Source organism: Sapajus apella, unplaced genomic scaffold (assembly GCF_009761245.1).
Source record: "Sapajus apella isolate SASKATOON/1434 unplaced genomic scaffold, GSC_monkey_1.0 scaffold57, whole genome shotgun sequence".
NCBI lineage: Eukaryota > Metazoa > Chordata > Mammalia > Primates > Cebidae > Sapajus > Sapajus apella.
The window spans coordinates 1,331,579-1,350,565 of record NW_022436997.1 but is presented as its reverse complement, the minus strand read 5'-3'; the positions used below and the strand labels follow the sequence as shown (position 1 = coordinate 1,350,565).

Here is an 18,987-nt window from a genome sequence, read left to right as displayed (position 1 = left end):
GGAGAGGATGGTATGCCTATTAAGCCTCAAAGAAAGGTTTCCACACAAGCAAGGTGAGTGGTGGTCAGAAGAAACGATGGAGAGAGAATTCCTCTCATTAGGAGTAGGAGAGGTCATAGCCCAGCGAAATGGAATCAATGCAAAATTAGAAAAGGGACTTTATCCCCTTTTGAAGGGAACCCTGCAGTCTTTGAGTGGTATCCGGAATAATGAACGTAAGGAATGGCAGCACACATGTTAAGGATCTGTGATCCCTGCCCTGAGGGAGACACCCTACACTCAGGAAACGCAGCATGGAGTAAGGAGCACGGGGAAGCTCTAGATCATGTGGAGAGGAGACTGCATGCAGCTCCAAACCACCTCTCAAATCAATAAAAAGACATAACTGAGCTGGAGGAGGCTGAAGAAGAATGGCACAAATGGCTGCATGAGAAGGAGAGAGTACAGCACACTCAAGGGGCAGCCAGGAAAAACCAGGAAACCGAGGACCTTGGGCAAAGGATGTTCCAAAAGCAAGTCATGGCATAAGCCCTGACCCTAGTGGTACAGGGACAGGAGCCCCATGTGGAAGGGAAACTCCTTCAGCTGGAATGCACACAGCTTGCAGAAGAATAGACCAGCGCTTCCTTCTGTTTCTGGGGAAGGGACAGAGGGAAGGGGCTGGAAAGGGAGGAGGAAAGAAGGAAGACTGGAGATCAATCAGAAGCAATGTAGTCTCCATGGAAATTCAGAAAGAGTTTCTGTTAGACACCCCCCCACACACTTCCAATCAGTACTGGATCTATGTGTACGTATCAAGAGGAAAATACATGTACCACTAAGTACCACAACAGGATGGCACAACAGGCAATACGAAAGGCAGAGGAAAAGCACTTAGTGATCAAGAACAAAAGACAGACTTCCATTCTAACTTAGTGGTCAGGGATATTTGGAAAAGTAATGAGGTAGAGAAATGGCCTCAACTCTTTCTGGCAGGACAAGCTATAGAAACAGTAGGTCCCACCTGTGTCACTGTCCAACCCCAGGACAGACCTGAGGTCTGAGTGCAGCCTCAGCCAGGTTCCTCTGGGCCCCATTCTTATTCAATAGCTCTTTCCCTCTCCTTCTGTCCAGTTCATTAATAGAAGAGCAGCTGCGTCCTGAAGGAATGTCTGACGCCCACAGCAGCCCTCTCGGGCTGGAGCCACTTTCCAGCAGATACAAACTCTATGAGGCAGAGTTCACCAGCCCAAGCTGGCCCCCAAGCTCCCCAGATACTCACCCAGCTCTGCCTCTCCTGGAAATGCCTGAAGAAAAGGTGAGGAGTGTCTCTCCCAGGATGTTCCCCGGGAGGGAAGGGATGGGAAAAGGTGGGTAAAAGATGCTGCTCTCCCGACTTCCCAATGAACTTAGCACAGTGAGGAAGTGCCTCTGCCCAGGGAGAATCTGCCCCAGTCAGTACATGCTGACACCTATGGTGGGTCCTACCTGGCCTTAGATGGAAAATGTAGCTTTTGTGAGACATGGTTTTAAGTACAAGTAGAGAATACAGGCACTCACTCACCAGTCTTCCAACCATTCTCCAAAATCTTTCCCCTTAAATCTGCTCCCATGAACTACCCTACTGTCTCCAAAAGAAAGGCCTTTGTTGAAACACAGGCTGTTAGCATCCTCGGCAGTAACACAGAGGTAGACTGGCTGGATGCTGAGGGACAGTGCAGAGGTACTCAAGACTGCTGGGATGGCCTTGAGGAGCTGCCCTGACTTACAGTGAGGAGGTCCCATATATTCACTCATCACTACTTTGAAATTACAGAAGGTGGCCGGGTGCAGTGGCTCACACCTGTACTCCCAGCACTTTGGGAGGCCGAGGTGGGAGGATCACCTGAGGTTGGGAGTTCAAGACCAGCCTGACCGACATGGAAAAACCCCATCTCTACTAAAAATACAAAATTAGCCGGGTGTGGTGGCACATGCCTGTAATCCCAGCTCCTCGGAGGCTGAGGCAGGAGAATCACTTGAACCTAGGAGGCGGAGGTTGTACTAAAAATACAAAAATTACCCAAGCATGGTGGCACCTGCCTGTAATCCCACCTACTCAGGAGGCTGAGGCAGGTGAACCGCTTGAACCCAGGAGGTAGAGATTGCGGTGAGCTGAGATCGTGCCATTGTACTCCAGCCTGGGTGACAAGAGCGAAAGCCTGTCTCAAAAAAATAAAAGGAATTACAGAAGGTATTGGATCTGCTGTACATACATGTATATCACAATTTTTAGTATGATTATAACTGCATTTCAGCATAATTGGTTTGGTTTGTAGTCATATTTATCTTACCTTTGCATTTACAAACATTATTCTGGAAAGAAGCTCATGGGCTTTGCCAAACTGCCAAAAGGGACCCATGGCACCAAGGTGAAGAAAAGCAGCTATGGAGAAGGTGCGTGGTCCTGGGAAGAGCAGGCTTCACGGGGCACTCTATGCGGCCGTAGACAATGGGCGTGTGTTTCACTCTTTGTCTCATAATACTTTATTTTTTTCAAAACACCTGCCACCCTTCTCTATCCCCAAATGCCCCTGCTCTCAGAAAGCTGTATCATTTGATGTCTTGTTGGTTTCTCCTAAAAGGATCTCCGGTCTTCCAATGAAGACAGCCACATTGTGAAGATTGAAAAGCCCAGTGAAAGGAGTAAAAGGAAAGAAAGCGAGGTCGCCCATCGGGACTCTGCAGGCCAGGGGGGCATCCGCCTCTCCCAAGCAGTGGGCTACCTCACGGGTGACATGAAGGAGTGTGGAAGCTGGCTGAAAGGTAGGAAAATACCCTAAGGAGGGGCAGCCGGACCAGGCCAGGCCGGGGAAACACCCCTCTCTCCAATTTGGTCCAGAGCTGCTCCCTCACTCATTCACCTTCACCCTGGGTAGATTCACCCAGGACTGGACCTCACCCAGGGCTGGGCTGCAGTCCACAGCTGGGGGGACTTCAGCCCTGAGCTGACTCCAGGCAGATATGATATACCCTACTGGCCTGGAATTCTCATGGTTTCAGAATTAAATGCATTGATCTTAGTTCTTTGCAAAGTGCTCATTCCTATATTAGATAGATATAGGACAACCATATTAGCAACATATAAGCCATTTCCCAAGCTGGCTGAATGATCATTCCTTCACTTAAGCCACTTGTTCCACAGCCCATGTGCCTACTACGTGCCAAAAAAATATTGGCATCATCCTTCCCAAAGCTCCAGGATTCTTTCCTTTAAACTTCTTCTGGAACTAAATACTGAAAGAGATACCACACTCTTCCCCTCCCATTAGCCCGGTCACCTGCACAAGTTGTCTTGGAAACCAAAGCAGCAAACGAGGCGGAACGTCTGCCTCCCTCCTATACCTGGCTTCCCCCAGGCTCTGACTCAGTACTGGCTTTCACAGCAGGGCTAGAACAATTTCTTCCCCAGTGTCTTTTCTTCAGGCTACTTCCTTTGCTGCTCAGATACCAGCCCTCCACTGAGTCATCCAGCACTACAGAAAAAAAGAGTTTCCTGCCCTCCCCCACCACCTTCCCCACCTTTTGTTTTGGATCAGTAAATTTCCCTTGGAATGCTCCTGAGGCTTCTTTTCCAACCAAGCCAATGGCTGGAACAGCGTTAAATTGGTCTCAGCACGGTGCCTCTGTCTATATAGTAAAAACTACCACCCACTGCAGAATAAATTGCTGGGCCACTGAGAGATGGGCTGGGCACCAGCCTCCCCGCCACCCCTCACCGCTCCCCCCAACCCCTGGCCTGGCTAAATGGGAAGTGTCCTGGCTTAAGCATCCCTGTTTGCCTTGGTTGCCATGCCAACCAGCAGTTCAGCAGAACAGCCCAGCCTGGACCTGCCGATGGCTCTCTCTCTCTCTCTTTCAGACAAGCACCTCGCCCTCCAGTTCATAGACTGGGTCCTGAGGGGGACCGCTCAGGTGATGTTTGTCAACAATCCACTCAGCGGCCTCATCATCTTCATAGGGCTACTGATCCAGAATCCCTGGTGGACAATCACTGGTGCCTTGGGGACAGTGGTCTCAACCCTAACAGCTCTCGCCTTGAGCCAAGACAGGTGGGTCCCTCTCTATAGGGATCTTAGCAAGATGTGTGGGACAGAAAGAAGAGAGGTGTTTACTTGAGTAATCAGCAACCTTACCCTCTCAGCTGCCCAAAGTCTCCTGAGCATCAACTTTGAGCAGGTCATTACGGTCCTTGAAGAATTGCACTGCTCCTGCTCACAGCGTGTGACAGTGCCAAGCTTCATTTGACTGTGGAGACTTCTGCAAACACTGCCTCACAGTGGTGCAGAGGAACAGCTAAGCTGTTCTTCCCTCACACAGCCTACCATCTAGTTGAAGGAGACAAGATTAACAAGCAATGAATGTCTCAGAATAACACAGGACAGTATATAATTTAGTTCAGGGAAGACAGACATCACCAAGTGTTAGGAAGATTAGAGAGGTTACCTCTGAGTTAGAAAGCTTGGGTATGGGGGATGGGAGAGAAGGCAAGAAGAGAGAGGAGGACAGTGTGAGAGGGGGCACTGAAGAAGGAGAGCAAACAGGGCCAGCAGGAGGCATAGAACACAGGTGTGGAGCCAGAAGCTGGCCTCACACTGGCTGGAAATCAAGTAACAATAACAAGGGCGGGGCACAGTGGCTCACGCCTATAATCTTAGCACTTTGGGAGGCTGAGGCAGGCAAGTCACTTGAGGCCAAGAGTTTGAGACCAGCCTAGCCAACATGGTGAAAACCTGTCTCTACTAAAAATATAAAAATTAGGTGTGTGTCACGGCGCACCCCTGTAATCGCAGCGACTCGGGAGGCTGAGGATCTCTTGAACCTGGGAGGCAGAGGTTGCAGTGAGCTGAGATCTCGTCACTGCACTTCAGCTTGGGATGGGGGGTGGGTAGAGAGAGAGAAAGAGAGAGGAAGGAAGGAAGGATGGATGGACGGATGAGAGGGAGGGAAGGAGGGAGAGAAGGAAAAAGAAAGAAAAGAAAGGGAAGGGAAGGGAAAAGAAAGAGAACAAAACAACTTGCATTTTATAGAATTTGACCACTTCCTCCAACTTTGCTGCATATTATTCCAGTGGTTCCCAAACTTTCCTGATGGTCAGAATCACTTAAGATGGTTGTTAATAAATAGTTTCCACCCCACCCCTCCCCGTTCCTCTCATAGCTATGCCAATTCAGTAGATCCTGGAGTGTGTACTTTTAACAAGGTCTTCCTAGATGCTTCCAGTGGTCAGAGAAGTTTGGAAAACACTGGATTATCCCCTATCTTAGTGTTTTTCCATTTTGGGGTCACCAACCCATTTGCAGATCATGAATTAATTGCCAGCAGCGGTTTTTAAGTTAAAACAATATCATAAAATGAAACCAGTGAGAGTAATCTATATATGGTAATGGTAAATATTACTTGGTGAAATTTTTGTTTCATTTATGTTGGTGTTGTGTATGTGAGAGAGAGAGAAAGAAAGAAAGTGAAAGCTATGTCATAATATAAAATGCATTTCTTACAGTGGGTTTCTCTCAAAAAAAAAAAAAAAAAAAGCCTGTGAAGCACTGTCATATTTTGTTAACTGTGACTCTTCCCACTACTTCACAACACTGTAAAGGCAATAGTATGCATCTTGCAAGTGAGGGAAAGGAGACTGGAAGGGGAGTGATACCTACCAAAGGTGCCACAGTCGGTGGGTGGCAGGACTTAGACTTGGAGGCATGACCTGCGTCTTCTGGGCTCAAGGTCGTGCTGTCCCCATCATGGCACCTGTGAGGACAACATGGCCAGAGGTCCGTCGGTGAACCTGAAGTAATCAGGGCTGGATGCACTGTCACCAACCTCAGGCCCAGCTGACATTCCTCATTCCACAGAGGAAAATGCATGAGTCAGCCTGGCCCTGGTGAGAAGCCGCTCCTGCGCCTCTAGGGTGGCGTTGGGGGACCACTCAGACTCTAGCATGCTAGAAGGTCATTCGAGGTCAGATGAATGAGAGGCTTAAAGCTTTTTCGTGCAGACTGGTGGATGAGATGGAAAATGGGCTTTAGCTAGGACCTTGTGTCTGCTTTGGTTAGCGGGCCTCCTATTCCTTCTTCCATGTACCTGTTGACCATGAGTAGCTGGCACAGAACTGAGCCCTGGCAGATCAACCTCTGCCTCACTGCTTCATCAAAGCGTGCTGAAATTTACCTGGAGTAAATTTACCTGCCTTCTTAGCTGTGTGACTCAGGCAGGCACTTCCCCCTCCAGCCCCATTATCCTCAACTGTATAATCTACTGTCCAGTGAGATGAGCCCAAGACCCTCCCTGCACGGATGCTCTGATTCTTTGATGATCCTCCCCACCATTAATCTACTGGTAAACTTGCCAAGCCATTCAGAGAGTCGCATCACAGACTTTAGTTTTACAAGGGGGGACACACAACAGGCATGCCTAATCCTCACAAACACCCTGATCAAAAATTTAAGACAAATATGCATCAGATAAAAACCCAGCCCCTCGGCTGGGCTTCCCAAGTTTCATTTGATGGGTCCCACACTACCTAGTGCTCACTCAGCATCACACTTGTCCCTAGTTAAGTACTTTTGCTTCTGTCCCTGATACCAGCCATACCTCTGCCCATCTAATTCTACCACTCCCTGGAATCCTTCCTCCCCTAGGGAGCCACTCCTGACTCTCTCCATGCTCTCTGAACCCTTCTTCTCTCTGAACAATCACAGAACACATCCTGGTACTAGATTGAATTGTTCTCTAATTTTCTCTGATTCTTCTTTCTCTGGCTATATGCTAAGCATGTTCAGAAGAAGAAGTTGGTTTTCAATGTTCCATATATGCCCACAGTGCCTAGGAAAGATCTAGGCTTTGTTCCTGACAGGTCAGTGCCTTTTCTATGCCATAGGCTCAAAGCTGTAGCCACCGGACACATCATCCACACACACGTCTTCTAAGGAGCCAGAAGCTCACTGCTGTCTACAGTGAACCACTGACACAGCTGCATATTCTAACCATGACCTCCACCACCCCCACTACCCTTTAATCACCCCCGCTGTCCCCACCACCTTTTCCCACTAGCCCGACACTGTACTTTACAGATGGTAACTGAAGGTCAACACCAACGCTGCAGTGTTCTGATGTAATGTGGTCTTAATGAAGACCTTTATGGCATTGGAGTTGAACTCAATTTTGTTATAGTCAGGGAGGGAATATAAGGAAATGGGTTTCTCTTTGACAACCAAATCCAGAACCCACCAAAATTTTAGTAAAAACAAGAGTTCTGGAAGGACACTTTCCACAGGGTGGGGCAGCTATTGGTATTAAAACAAAAAGCACTAAATTCTATCCCCAGACACAGATGGGAAAATGTAGAGAAAACGTGAACACACTAAAAATAATAGATGAAATTATGAAAAGCATGGATTTCTGCTCCTGAAGTGATCCCCAATGGTCTTCTCTGCCACCTCCATCCACCCCACCTACTGCCTGTCTCCAGCTGCCCCCAGATCTTCCTGGCCTCAGGAGCAGCTGAGGACACAGCTTGTCCTGTGTCCACACATGTGCCTTGTGCTGCAGCTTTCTTGCAGGAAGCTGCCTAGATATGCTCTCTGCTGCCCCTTTCCTGCCCTCCTGCTCTCCTCTTATCTAGGTCACTAGGCTTCCTGGTCACTACAGAGGTGAAAGGTTCTCCCCCTAGCAGACCTAAGCCACAGCCTCTGCCAGGTTGGAGCCCTCTTCTAACCAGAATTCCCTTCTTGCATCTCAGGGAAGCTTCCAGAAGCTTCTGCCATGCAAGAATAGCCAATACATGATAAAGTTTAGCATGCCCACATGTTCATTCAACAAATACTGGCTGGGCATCCTCCATGCACAGATACTCTTGACATTGCTGGGTTACTGGGCCACAGCAACAGACATGCAGACATACTTCACCCCTCTGAGAACTAAGGCAGGTGCAGAGGGGCTGAGGGACTGACCACAAGCACACACAGGTCATTCCTTGGCAGGGGTCTTACAGCACAAGCTGCCCACACCCCTCCCTCTCTCACCCACAGCCCATGCCCCTTGTCCAGCAGAGCAATTAGAAAGGTCAAGGACAGAGTTTATTAGGATCAGGAGGAGAAGTATAGATGCATATCAGCTTCTCCTCTGGAAAAGAGAGAGGCACTACATTCATGCTTAGGTTCTACCATACTTCTGGGCTGCTCCTCACCAAGGGGCACCTAGGAAACCAAAGCTAAACCAGCTCATTCACTCTGGTACAGACATGCAGAGAGGGAAAGTACCCAGACTCCAACTACAAAGAATTGTTTTTTCGTTTGTTTGGTTTTTGTTTTTTTGAGACAGAGTCTTGCTCAGTCACCCAGGCTGGAGTGCAATGGTGAGATCTTGGGTTACTGCAGCCTCAGTCTGCTGGGCTCAAGTGATCCACCCACCTCAGCTTCCCAAGTAGCTGGGACTACAGGCATATACTACCATGCCTGTATTTTTAGTAGAGATGGGGTTTCACCATGTTGCCCAGGCTGGTTAACTCCTGGGCTCAAGCCATTCCCCCACCTTGTACTCCCAAAGTGCAGGGATTACAGGCATGAGCCACTGTGCCTGGCCACCTACAGAGAATTTTACACAATGTAATCACAACACTCTTTCTCCTTCCCTCTCTTCTCTCTCCCTTCCTCTTCCCTACTCCCACACACAACTTCCTTGTGTCACACCTCAGGTTTCTATTATATTTCCCTCCATACTTAGCAGTCTAAGTCTCCCCTGATAGCAAAAAAGAGTTTAGCCACAGACAAAGTGCATAATTTTAATTGTTAATCAGAAAGACAAAGGTATGTGGGGTGTGTGTGTGTGTGTGTGTGTGTGTGTGTTTTAGCATCAGGAAAGGTGCTGGCAGCTATGTGGCTGCCCAGTATTCGTTGAGTGAACTGACTGTTTTTCGAAGCTTTATTATTAAAGGCATCATCTAAAGGAAGCATATCCTCAGAGCACCAGGAGGGAGCGGCCCAGTAAGCACCAGCAACTTCAAACACAAAGTCACTCTGTTTCACCGCCAGGTCTGCCATTGCCTCAGGACTCCATGGGTACAATGGGATGCTGGTGGGACTGCTGATGGCTGTGTTCTCAGAGAAGTTAGACTACTACTGGTGGCTTCTGTTTCCTGTGACTTTCACAGCCATGGCCTGGTGAGGCACCTCATTTTTTCTGCTCACAGCTCCATGGGGCACCAGGGCACTTGTGTCTTACACTGGCCAGAGATAGGACATGCACATGTGGGGCCCAGCCTCTTCATTGCCACGTTAGCTTGTCTGACACCATGAAAGCCCATGACTTCTTCTGTCATTTGGGGATGTAGAACTAGGAGGATGCTTTAAAGCAACAAAAGACAACATGTTTTTATTGCAGCGATCATCTTCCTGAATGACATTCTTAGTAATAATGGTCAGCAGTTCCGAAGTTATTCCTACGTGCTCAGCACAGCGCTAAGCAAGGCTTACATAGTGCTAAGTACAGTTACATTTGCCCACAGTTTACAGAAAGGAAGACCAAGGCATGCAGAGATTAAGTCACTTGCCCAGGTTGTACTTTGTGAAAGCGTTTGATGCTGGCATTCCAAATCCAATCTGCACTATTAAACCCCAGGTTGCATGGGAATCATCTATTATGTAGCCTAACCAAGACCTAAAAGCTGAAAACCTACTTGTGGTAGAAGCAGAGAGCTTCCTTGGAACACAATATTTACATGTAAAGAATAGAATCTTTGAACTGGAAGTATCGGTTGAGACCTTGCAGGGCAGTCACCTCATATTATAGATGAAATAGGAAGGTCAAGATAAAAGGGAGTTAGGAACAAATATTCCCCAAGTGAAGGGTGTGCTCGGCCATTCACACATGCGATCCTTAGTTCATGTGAATCTACAGCAGGTCTGTCGAGCATCTTGGGGTCTCTGCAGTGTGCTCACTGTCTTGGTGAACATTTGTTCGCCAGGCCCTGACTTCACATGTGTAAACCACCCCATTCTCAACTCCCCTCAAACAGTGTGATTTATTCCCATTCTCAGCAATAAATCAGACATGACAATTTATTTTTAATGTCTCTAAAAAGTAAAGGTCTTTCTTTGGTTTCAAAGTCTGCAGTTACTAAAACAAGTTAGTTTAATTTAGCTTAAGTACTGTTTTATTACATTTTAGTAGTGCTTGCAAATAAATTACTGCATTAAACATTCTGGGCAATTTAGTTTCTTCTTAGGGTTTCTTTCTTAATCTATTGGGACAAAAAGCCAAGACAGTCATTTCTATGGGGATTTTCTTAATGCATCCCATGTTCCTGCCTGTGAGAAAAAGAACTAGCCTTCATTTGCCTACATTTGGTTTATAACTGCATAGATTAAGCCCCTCAGCACAGCTCCACATGGCACTGGGTAGCAGTTAGACATCAATGCCTCCCATCTCACTTCCCAATTTAAAGGACAAAAAGCACTGAGCACCCCACTCTGGGCTCTGTGCTACTACTCCAGTGCATTCGTTAATCCGTTTATGTGGACCCTGAAATTCAAGTCATAGGGTAGGCATTAGTAGTGGCATTTTCCAGATTCATTCAATAAACAAATATTTGTTGAGTGCCTGAAACTATTTGTTGAGTGAAAGGTCAATCCTAGATCCTGGGAATATTTGTAAACAAGGACAAGTCTCTATCCCCTTGGAGCTTACATTCTTCTTGACTAAGACAGAAATAAACGCAAAAACTAGTTAATAAAAGGGATCATTTCAAGATGTAATAAATGCTTTGAGGAAGGGAAGAGAGGCTAAATGGGACAGCAAATGATTCCAGACATGCGTGATCGGGGAAGACGGCTTTGCAGAGGGGACATTTGAGCTGTCGCCTAAATGGTAAGAAGGCATCTGTCATCTGAAGATGTGAGTGGAGGACGCTTCAGGCAGAAGCAGCCCCCAACTGGGGAAGTGTGATGTGTTCTAGGAAGAGAGACAAGACAGGTGTGGCAGAAGCCCAGTGAAGGATGGAGGAGTGGCAGGAGGAGAGGATAGGGACTCGATGAGGGTCAAGCCAGGTACACCCTACAGACCCAGTAACTCTTTTGATTTCTATACCAGCTGTGAGAGAAAGCAGTTAGAGAGTTTTAGGCAGAAATTTGATGGGATATGGTTTAAATCTAAACAAATCAATCTGCCTGCAGGATGGAGATGGGTTTTAACTAGAGCAAGAGTGGATGCTGGAAGCATCTGCTACGATAATCTACAATTATCTGCTACAAAATCCCACAGGAATGAGTGTTTAGAGTGGTATCTATGAACATGGTGAGAAGTGAGTAGGTCTGGAGTGTATTTTAAGGAAGATAGAGGCAACACAACTTGTTGGGAGGTTGTGGAATACCAAGGAGAGAAAAAATAAAATGGAATACACTCCTATAATTTGCCTGAGTACCTGGGTTGATACAGAAGACAAAGAGAAGAACTGGTTGGTGGCAGAAGACAAGATGCAAATGAAGAATTCTGTCTGGACACATTATACTATAGACTTCCAAGCAGAGATATTATCAAGGAAATTGCATGTACAAATCTGGAATGTAGTGATATGATCAAGATTTGGGAGGCAGAAGCTTTCATCTATGTTACTTAATTTAAGGCTATCGCCCAAAAGAGATTTTTTAAATGAGAGAGAAAAGATTTAAGATAGAGTCATAGGCTCTTCCAACGTTTAGAAGTCTGGCAAGTAGGGGAAAAACCATCAAGAGAGACTAAGAAAGAGCAGGAAAGAAGAGAACTAAGAAAATCCAGTGTCATGGTAGCCCAGGCAGAAAGTATTTCAATATTGTGGGCAGGTCCAACTGTCAAATCAAAGCAACAGGGAATGATCATGGACTTGGCAATATAGATGCCATTGGTGAAATGGACAAGAGCCCTTTCCATGGTGTAATGAGGACACACACCTGATTGGAGTGGGTTTGGGAAAGACTAAGAGGAGAAAGATTGGGGATAGCACAGAAAACCAATCATTTTGAGGGATATTGCCCTGAAGGGGAGAAGAGAAATGGGTCCATAGCTGGAGTGGCCATCAGGTTAAAGGGGGAGGATGTTTAAAGGTAGAAGATACTAGAGCGTGTTATATCCTGATGAGAATGATCTGAAGAAAAAGAAGAGTTTGAAGCTACAGGAGAACGAGGAGAAAATTACAGGAATGAAATCCTTGAGGCAGATTAGATCCAAAGAACAGGGAAAAGAATGAAAAAAGTAGAGAGGCAGAGTATGTGTGAAGAAAGCAGACAGGGTGTAGATTTTATGGCTGGGGAAACAAGCATTTCTCATCTTGTCACTTCTATTTTCTTAATGAAGTAAAGCCAGGTGGTTGGCTGAGACAAAGGGAAGCAGACAGTAAAGATTTGAGGAGAAAGGTGAAAATGTGAAATACTTGTCTCAGCAAGTTGGAGAGTTAATTGGCTAGAGATGTGTAGGAGGGTTTTCAGGAAGTCTTAAATGCCTTTTTGAAATTCATGGTCATTCATTAAAAGCAGCCCATTTAAACAACTTGTGTGACTTCAGGTTTTGCCCAGCAAGTCAATGAGTGTGGGTGATGTGGGGTATTTGGAGTCTGGGGTGGCTGGTGCCTTCCAGAGGAAACTGAAGCTAAGGGAGATTAATTACCTAACATTGTACATTCAGCGTGTACGTATAGGAGTGAGTTAGGATTTGCCCTAAGCTTCATCTGTCTCCATCCATTCTCTTTCCAAGGAAAAGGTGAAGAAGACACAGGGTACGAACAACTGAAGGTTCTATTTTCCCCTGGTAGTTTCCAGAGTAGGCTTAACTATTTTTGCTGAAACTAGACCTGCAAATTACCCATATGCCATTGCAGCCTCCTCCTAGAAGGTCAGTCTTTGAAAATGTTATCACAGCCCTGAACAATAGTCATTGTACACCTTGGTAATTCAAAGGCACTACATTACATTTTGTAAGAATCACATTTTGTTTAGTTTTCTCAGTTTAAAAAAACAAGGAAATAGTTCCATTTTATAAAGCATTTTACCCAAAATTAAGTTATAATATTTTTAAAATTTGTTTCTCAGAGGTGTAAGCTTATGAAGCAGATGACAATAAACTGGAAAAAGAAAGAAAGAAATAGGTGTGAGCTTAAATTGAATACCTTACTTCCTATCCCAGATCAGTGGACCACTGGATTCTCGAGGGAGCCAGGAATGCGGTGCCTAGGAGAAGAGCGGGTGGATGATATAGTGGCCAGAGCTACTGAGACAATGTAGACCTCAGAATGTCACACGGATTAACCTTTTGTCTCTACCGTCTTCAGCCCAGTTCTTTCGAGTGCCTTGAATTCCATCTTCAGCAAGTGGGACCTCCCGGTCTTCACGCTGCCCTTCAACATTGCAGTCACCTCGTACCTTGCAGCCACAGGCCACTACAACCTCTTCTTCCCCACGACACTGGTAGAGCCTGTGTCTTCAGTGCCCAATATCACCTGGACAGAGATGGAAATGCCCTTGGTAAGTTACCCAGTGGTGATGAGTTGAGACCCCCAGATTCCACCGCAGACCTTCTCACCAACCAATTTATGGATTACCCATGCTCCCAGCTTCTCTAGAAACGTCTCTACCAGATGATGGGTCTCACTGGAGTATCAGAAAAGGTTGCTGCCTCGTCCATAAATCCTTTCAACAAGTACTCATTAAACATGTAACATGGCCTGGGCACTTTTTCAGATACTAAGAATATAAGACAACGACATCCTGTTCTTAGGAAGCCTACATTCTACACAGGGAAACAGATCGTACACAAGTGAACAGATAAGTGTTAAGTTGACAGCACAGAATTGTGGTGGTTGAGTGAAAAATATTAGATAAAATATATAGTCAGATAAAGAGGAGAGACACTAAAATAAACATTTAAAATTGGAATTTTAAAGGCATTAGCATAGAAGACAGAGGGTGAATTTTGATACACTGTCAATCTCAGTGGTTCTCAGGCAGGGATAATTTTTCCCCTTAAAGACATTAGGCAATGCCTGGAGACATTTTTATTGTCAAGACCCGAGGGGTGTCCCTGACATCTAATGAGTAGGGGCCAGGGATGCTGCCAAACATCCTACGACGCACAGGACAGCTCCTCCCTGCCCCTGCAGAGAGGAATGCAAAACAAAGCGTCAACAGGGCCAAAGTGGAGAAACCCTGCTTTCTGTCCTGACATCATAAATGTCCGTATTCATTTATTCTGCTGATCTCTAGACACTGAGGATAGAGGCCTGTAATAAAAGCCTAATATAAGATTAATTATTTAGAGTTGTAACACTTTGGCCTTGTTAATGAACTTAGAGATAGCGAATAGCTAATACTTAACATACTTTCTATGTATCAGACACTGTCCCAAGCCCTTGACATATTAACTCATTTAGCCATCACATTATAACCTAATTCTGTAGGTATGATCATAATCCCTATTTTAAAGGTGAGAAACTAAGGCACAGAGAGGGTTAGTTGCCCAAGGTCCAATTGCAGATAGTGCCTTAAAACCCAGGCAGCCTGACACAAAGCCTAAGCTTTGAATCACCACCTGCCTAGTCCAAGGCAGGACACGTACCTGAGGCTTGAACAATCCCAGTGAGGCAAAATCCTCTGCTTCTCAGTGGAGTCCTCTCAGTCAGTGTTGTGGCATTCTTTACATTCCTCAGAAACCCATCTCCCTTTATCTTTCATCCATTGGTTCTAGCCTGCTTTCTAGAGTAATTCAGGATATTGTTTCTGTGATAGTCTTTTGAATATTAAAAGACGATCATAGGTGCTTAACAAATAGGAATTAATTAGGTCAGTGGTTCCCAAACTTTGCTGTACAGTGGAATCCCCTGGGAATCTTTAAACAAATACTGATGCCCAGCTCTTCCCTAGACATTCTGATTTAATTGATATGGGGCATGGCGGGGCCTCAGGTGAGTCTAGCATGCAATGGAGATTAGTTATAGATGATCTACTGTAGATGTTGGGAATAATTTAGTTTCTCTCTTTGGACCAAATCTTGTACTGTTTGAGAATTTGATTTAATTCTGGAATAAGTATGACATCATAACCTAAGTCCTCAAATATCGTTTGTGTGATAGGATGCTTGAGCAGTGCCGCTATCTAGGTGTGCTGCCACCTTAGTGTAGCCTGCTGCTGTGCTCAGCTCTGGACCAACCACTTCAGTGTCCTCCAAGGACAGCCACACTGTAAACCTAAACCCAGCAGAAAAGGAGATGCTCCCCAGCCCTCGTGGTTAACACTGCTGCAAACAATGCAAAACCTTTTCAAGTTGTGTCTGAGGCTCGGGCTGGAGCAGGCGTGGCAGGGTTAGGGCGTAAACCCAAGAAAATGGCAAAGACAGAGCCCTGCATTTAAGGGAATGCCCACCTTCTCAGGTGGAAAATGGCAGGGTCAGAGCAGGCACAACACTCAAAAGTCTGCCAGGAGCATCGGTGATGGGCCATCTGGCAATCAGTCCACATGCTGTCCCTGATCCCTATGCATAAGGTATTGCCAGAGTAACGGCCAAAGATACATGTGGCACCACCAGGAAGAAAGGCTCTCTGAACCCCGACTCCACGCTGCAAGGCCGGACAACCCAGCACCAAGGGGACCAGCGTGGTGAGGGTCATAGAAAAAAGAAGTCTCTTGTTCAACTTCAGAATAAATAGTTAGAAAGTGGTAGGACCCGGCCAGATGCAGTGGGTCGCACCAGTAATCCCAGCACTTTGGAAGGCCAAGGTGGACAGATCACCTGAGGTCGGGAGTTCGAGACCAGCCTGACCAACATGGAGACGACGTCTCCACTAAAAATACAAAACAATTAGCTGGGCGTGGTGGCACATGCCTATAATCCCAGCTACTCGGGAGGCTAAGACAGGAGAATCCCTTGAGTGGGAGGCAGAGGTTGTGGTAAGCCAAGATCGCGCCATTGCGCTTCAGCCTGGACAAGATGCTAAAATAAACATTTAAAATTGGGATTGTAAAGGCATTGGCATAGAAGACAGAGGGTTAATTTTAATTTTGATACACTCTCTATCTCAGTGGTTCTCAGGCAGGAATACAAGAGCATTTTTTGTTTGTTTTGTTTTGTTTGAGACAGAGTTTCCCCAGGGCAACAAGAGTGAAACTTTGTCTCAAAAAAAAAAAGAAAGAAAGAAAGTGGTAGGACCCAAACCTGGCGTCCTGAGGCCCATACCCACCCTCCTAATGCCCCACCAGCCCACCACTCTGACAACCGCGTTCCTTCTCTTGCTACCCTCTGAATCTGAGCTTTGGAGAATCAATGCCACTTCCCTCTTTCTCTTTGAAACAACAGGGAAGGATCTTCCTTTTTGTTTAACCAGCTTGTTGTTGCTATATAAGAATTATAAGGAGTGTGGAGAAGGCCCAGTGCTCAGTAAATTTCCATGGCACACCTGACTGCCCTTCACACCAGAGTGTCAACTGTGGCCTGGGACCAGTGTGCTAGGAGGGAAGGCCGCCCTGGGGCACAGCTCATCAGGCTGAAATACGGATCCCAGCAGAGGAAGCTTCATTCTAAACCCAGGCTCCATTCCAAGGAATCATTCCCTCATTCCTCTCATCCTTGACTGCTTGGGCTTAAAATCTGCATTCCCGGTTGGAAAGGTGGACGTGAACTCCCCTCAGCATCCAGCATTCCTCAGATGTCAGCAATCATGGGCTATTTATTAAGTAGGCTTCCAGCCTGTTCCTATCATTTAAGCTGAGTTCCCCAGTCTGGTACAAAGTGTTTTCTGGGTTCATATAAATATGACTGAGCACTCCCTCCCTTGCCTTTCCTTTCGCAAGTTTATAGATTCTGGTCCAGTGTTTGGTTATTAAAAGGCTATTCATTCAGAAACAAGAGTGGGCAAAGTTTAAGAGCCCTCTGGGCTCTTTAATACTACTCCCTGAAGAAATCATACTTATTCCAGAATTAAATCAAATTGTCAAAAAGTACAAATTTTCATCCAAAGGGAGAAACTAAATTATTCCCAGCATCTACAGTAGATCATCTATAACTAATCTCCACTGCATGCTAGACTCACCTGAGGCCCTGCTATGCCCCATATCAATTAAATCAGAATGTCTAGGGAAGAGCTGGGCATCAGTATTTGTTCAAAGATTCCCAGGGGATTTCACTGTACAGCAAAGTTTGGGAACCACTGACCTAATCAGTTCCTACTTGTTAAGCACCTATGATGTACCTGGGCATAAGGAGCCCTGTCCTCACAGAGGTCATGTGACCTGGCAATGGGGAAAAGAACTGCAGAGTCTTAAAACCGGCAAATCATCCGCCAAACCAGCCTCTTCATGTTACAGATGAGGCTGTGACAAGCTCACAGTCACACAATGAACTGTGCAGAGCCCTGCTGGAAGCTGGAGCTCTCCACTCCAGGGCCAGTACTCTACCTGCCCTGCCATTCCCCTTCCTTTCTTTTTCTGCCCTCGAAGGACTGCAAAAATATGGACAATTCAGCCTGGCCAGAGAAAGCCATCTGACAGCGCTGCCGAACAAATCCTCCCCAATTCCAGTACCACCAGGCTCAGGGACTTTTGGGCTTTAGGCCATTTTCCAGATGTGCCACATACTACCTTTCCACAATGTTCCACAGTCCTCAAGCGCAGGAGACATGCCTACTCCTCCTTTCCAAGGGCTCACAACCCCCAGGGTAGCAGTAAATGGGCAGGGGCCACCAAAGAGGACGTGTCAGCAGTGGCTTGACAAAGAGACAGCAAGGGTGACAAAGACCTCAGACCTCAGCTAGGGGTCAAGCTCAGAGCCTCTAGCCTACACTTGGCTACCAACAGGCTGGGTGCCTTTTAGTTAAATCATACATCCATATGGCCTAGTATATTTTCAATATCCCTAGAATATTTCTATGGATTTCAGAAGGTCTAGAGGAAATCCCCCAGAGCCCTGAAACTTCCAATGGCATTCTAGGGAGGAGGTACATTCCAGTCCCGTCAAAGCAGAAGCCATATGTTCCTCAGAAGCATCCATGCCCAGCCCATGTTGGGGGACCTGGCTTTGTATGAGGGGTGCTCAGATGCCTGCTGGGTGATGGAGTGAGGAGCTGTTTGTTCCAGCTCATGCCTCCCATGTTCTCTCACATGCCGGAGGGTGCAATCATCCTCCCGTTCCACTCCATTACTCCCTGAGGAATGGCTCAAATCTGGCCCAGAGTCTGGTTTTTGCGTTATTGGCCCATGCTCCAGTAACCTGTATTCTGTTACCTTTGCAGCTGTTACAAGCCATCCCTATTGGGGTCGGCCAGGTGTATGGCTGTGACAATCCCTGGACAGGCGGCGTGTTCCTGGTGGCTCTGCTCATCTCCTCGCCACTCATCTGCTTGCATGCAGCCATTGGCTCAATTGTGGGGATGCTAGCAGGTAGGACAGAGCTCCTTCCTCTTCACGTCCTCAGGATAATTCACTCGAGATCACTTTTCTCCCACATACAGCAAATCTTCCAGACATTCTCTTCCCCAGAGTTTTAAAATACTTTCAGGGAGACAAGCACGGTGGCTCACGCCTGTAATCCCAGCACTTTGGGAAGCCAAGGAGGATGGACTACCTGAGGTCAGAGCAAAACCCCGTCTCTACTAAAAAAACAAAACAAAACAAATACAAAAATTAGCTGGGCTTGGTGGTGGGCACCTGTAATCCCAGCTATTTGGGAAGCTGAGGCAGAAGAATCACTTGAACCTGGAAGGTGGAGGTTGCAATGAGCCAAGATCATACCACTTCACTCCAGCCTGGGTGATAGAGTGAGACTCCATCTCAAAAAAAAAACAAAACAAACAAAAAAAAAACACTTCCAGGAGTGGGGATTTTTTTTTTCCTTTTCTGAGTCAGACTGCAGAAGCAGGACATGTGGAGAGAGGCAAGGGGATAAAGATTGAGTTGGCCTGCAAACTGAGCCCGTGAAGCTGAGGGTGCAGGACGGACACAGGGTGGGGCAGGGGCA

The 18,987-nt window shown here is 46.5% G+C and overlaps 1 protein-coding gene across 1 annotated transcript in view; it reads left to right on the top strand.

Moving 5' to 3' along the window:
- The first annotated feature begins 1,019 nt into the window (after positions 1-1,019).
- SLC14A2 (solute carrier family 14 member 2) overlaps positions 1,020-18,987 on the top strand; it is a 61,972-nt gene continuing 44,004 nt past the window's right edge. Inside the window, exons 1-6 of the mRNA XM_032245258.1 lie at positions 1,020-1,297; positions 2,604-2,784; positions 3,881-4,070; positions 9,051-9,179; positions 13,316-13,508; positions 18,263-18,410. Coding sequence (XP_032101149.1) covers positions 1,148-1,297; positions 2,604-2,784; positions 3,881-4,070; positions 9,051-9,179; positions 13,316-13,508; positions 18,263-18,410 — 991 coding nt within the window. The 5' untranslated portion in view covers positions 1,020-1,147. The remainder of the gene's footprint in view (positions 1,298-2,603; positions 2,785-3,880; positions 4,071-9,050; positions 9,180-13,315; positions 13,509-18,262; positions 18,411-18,987) is intronic.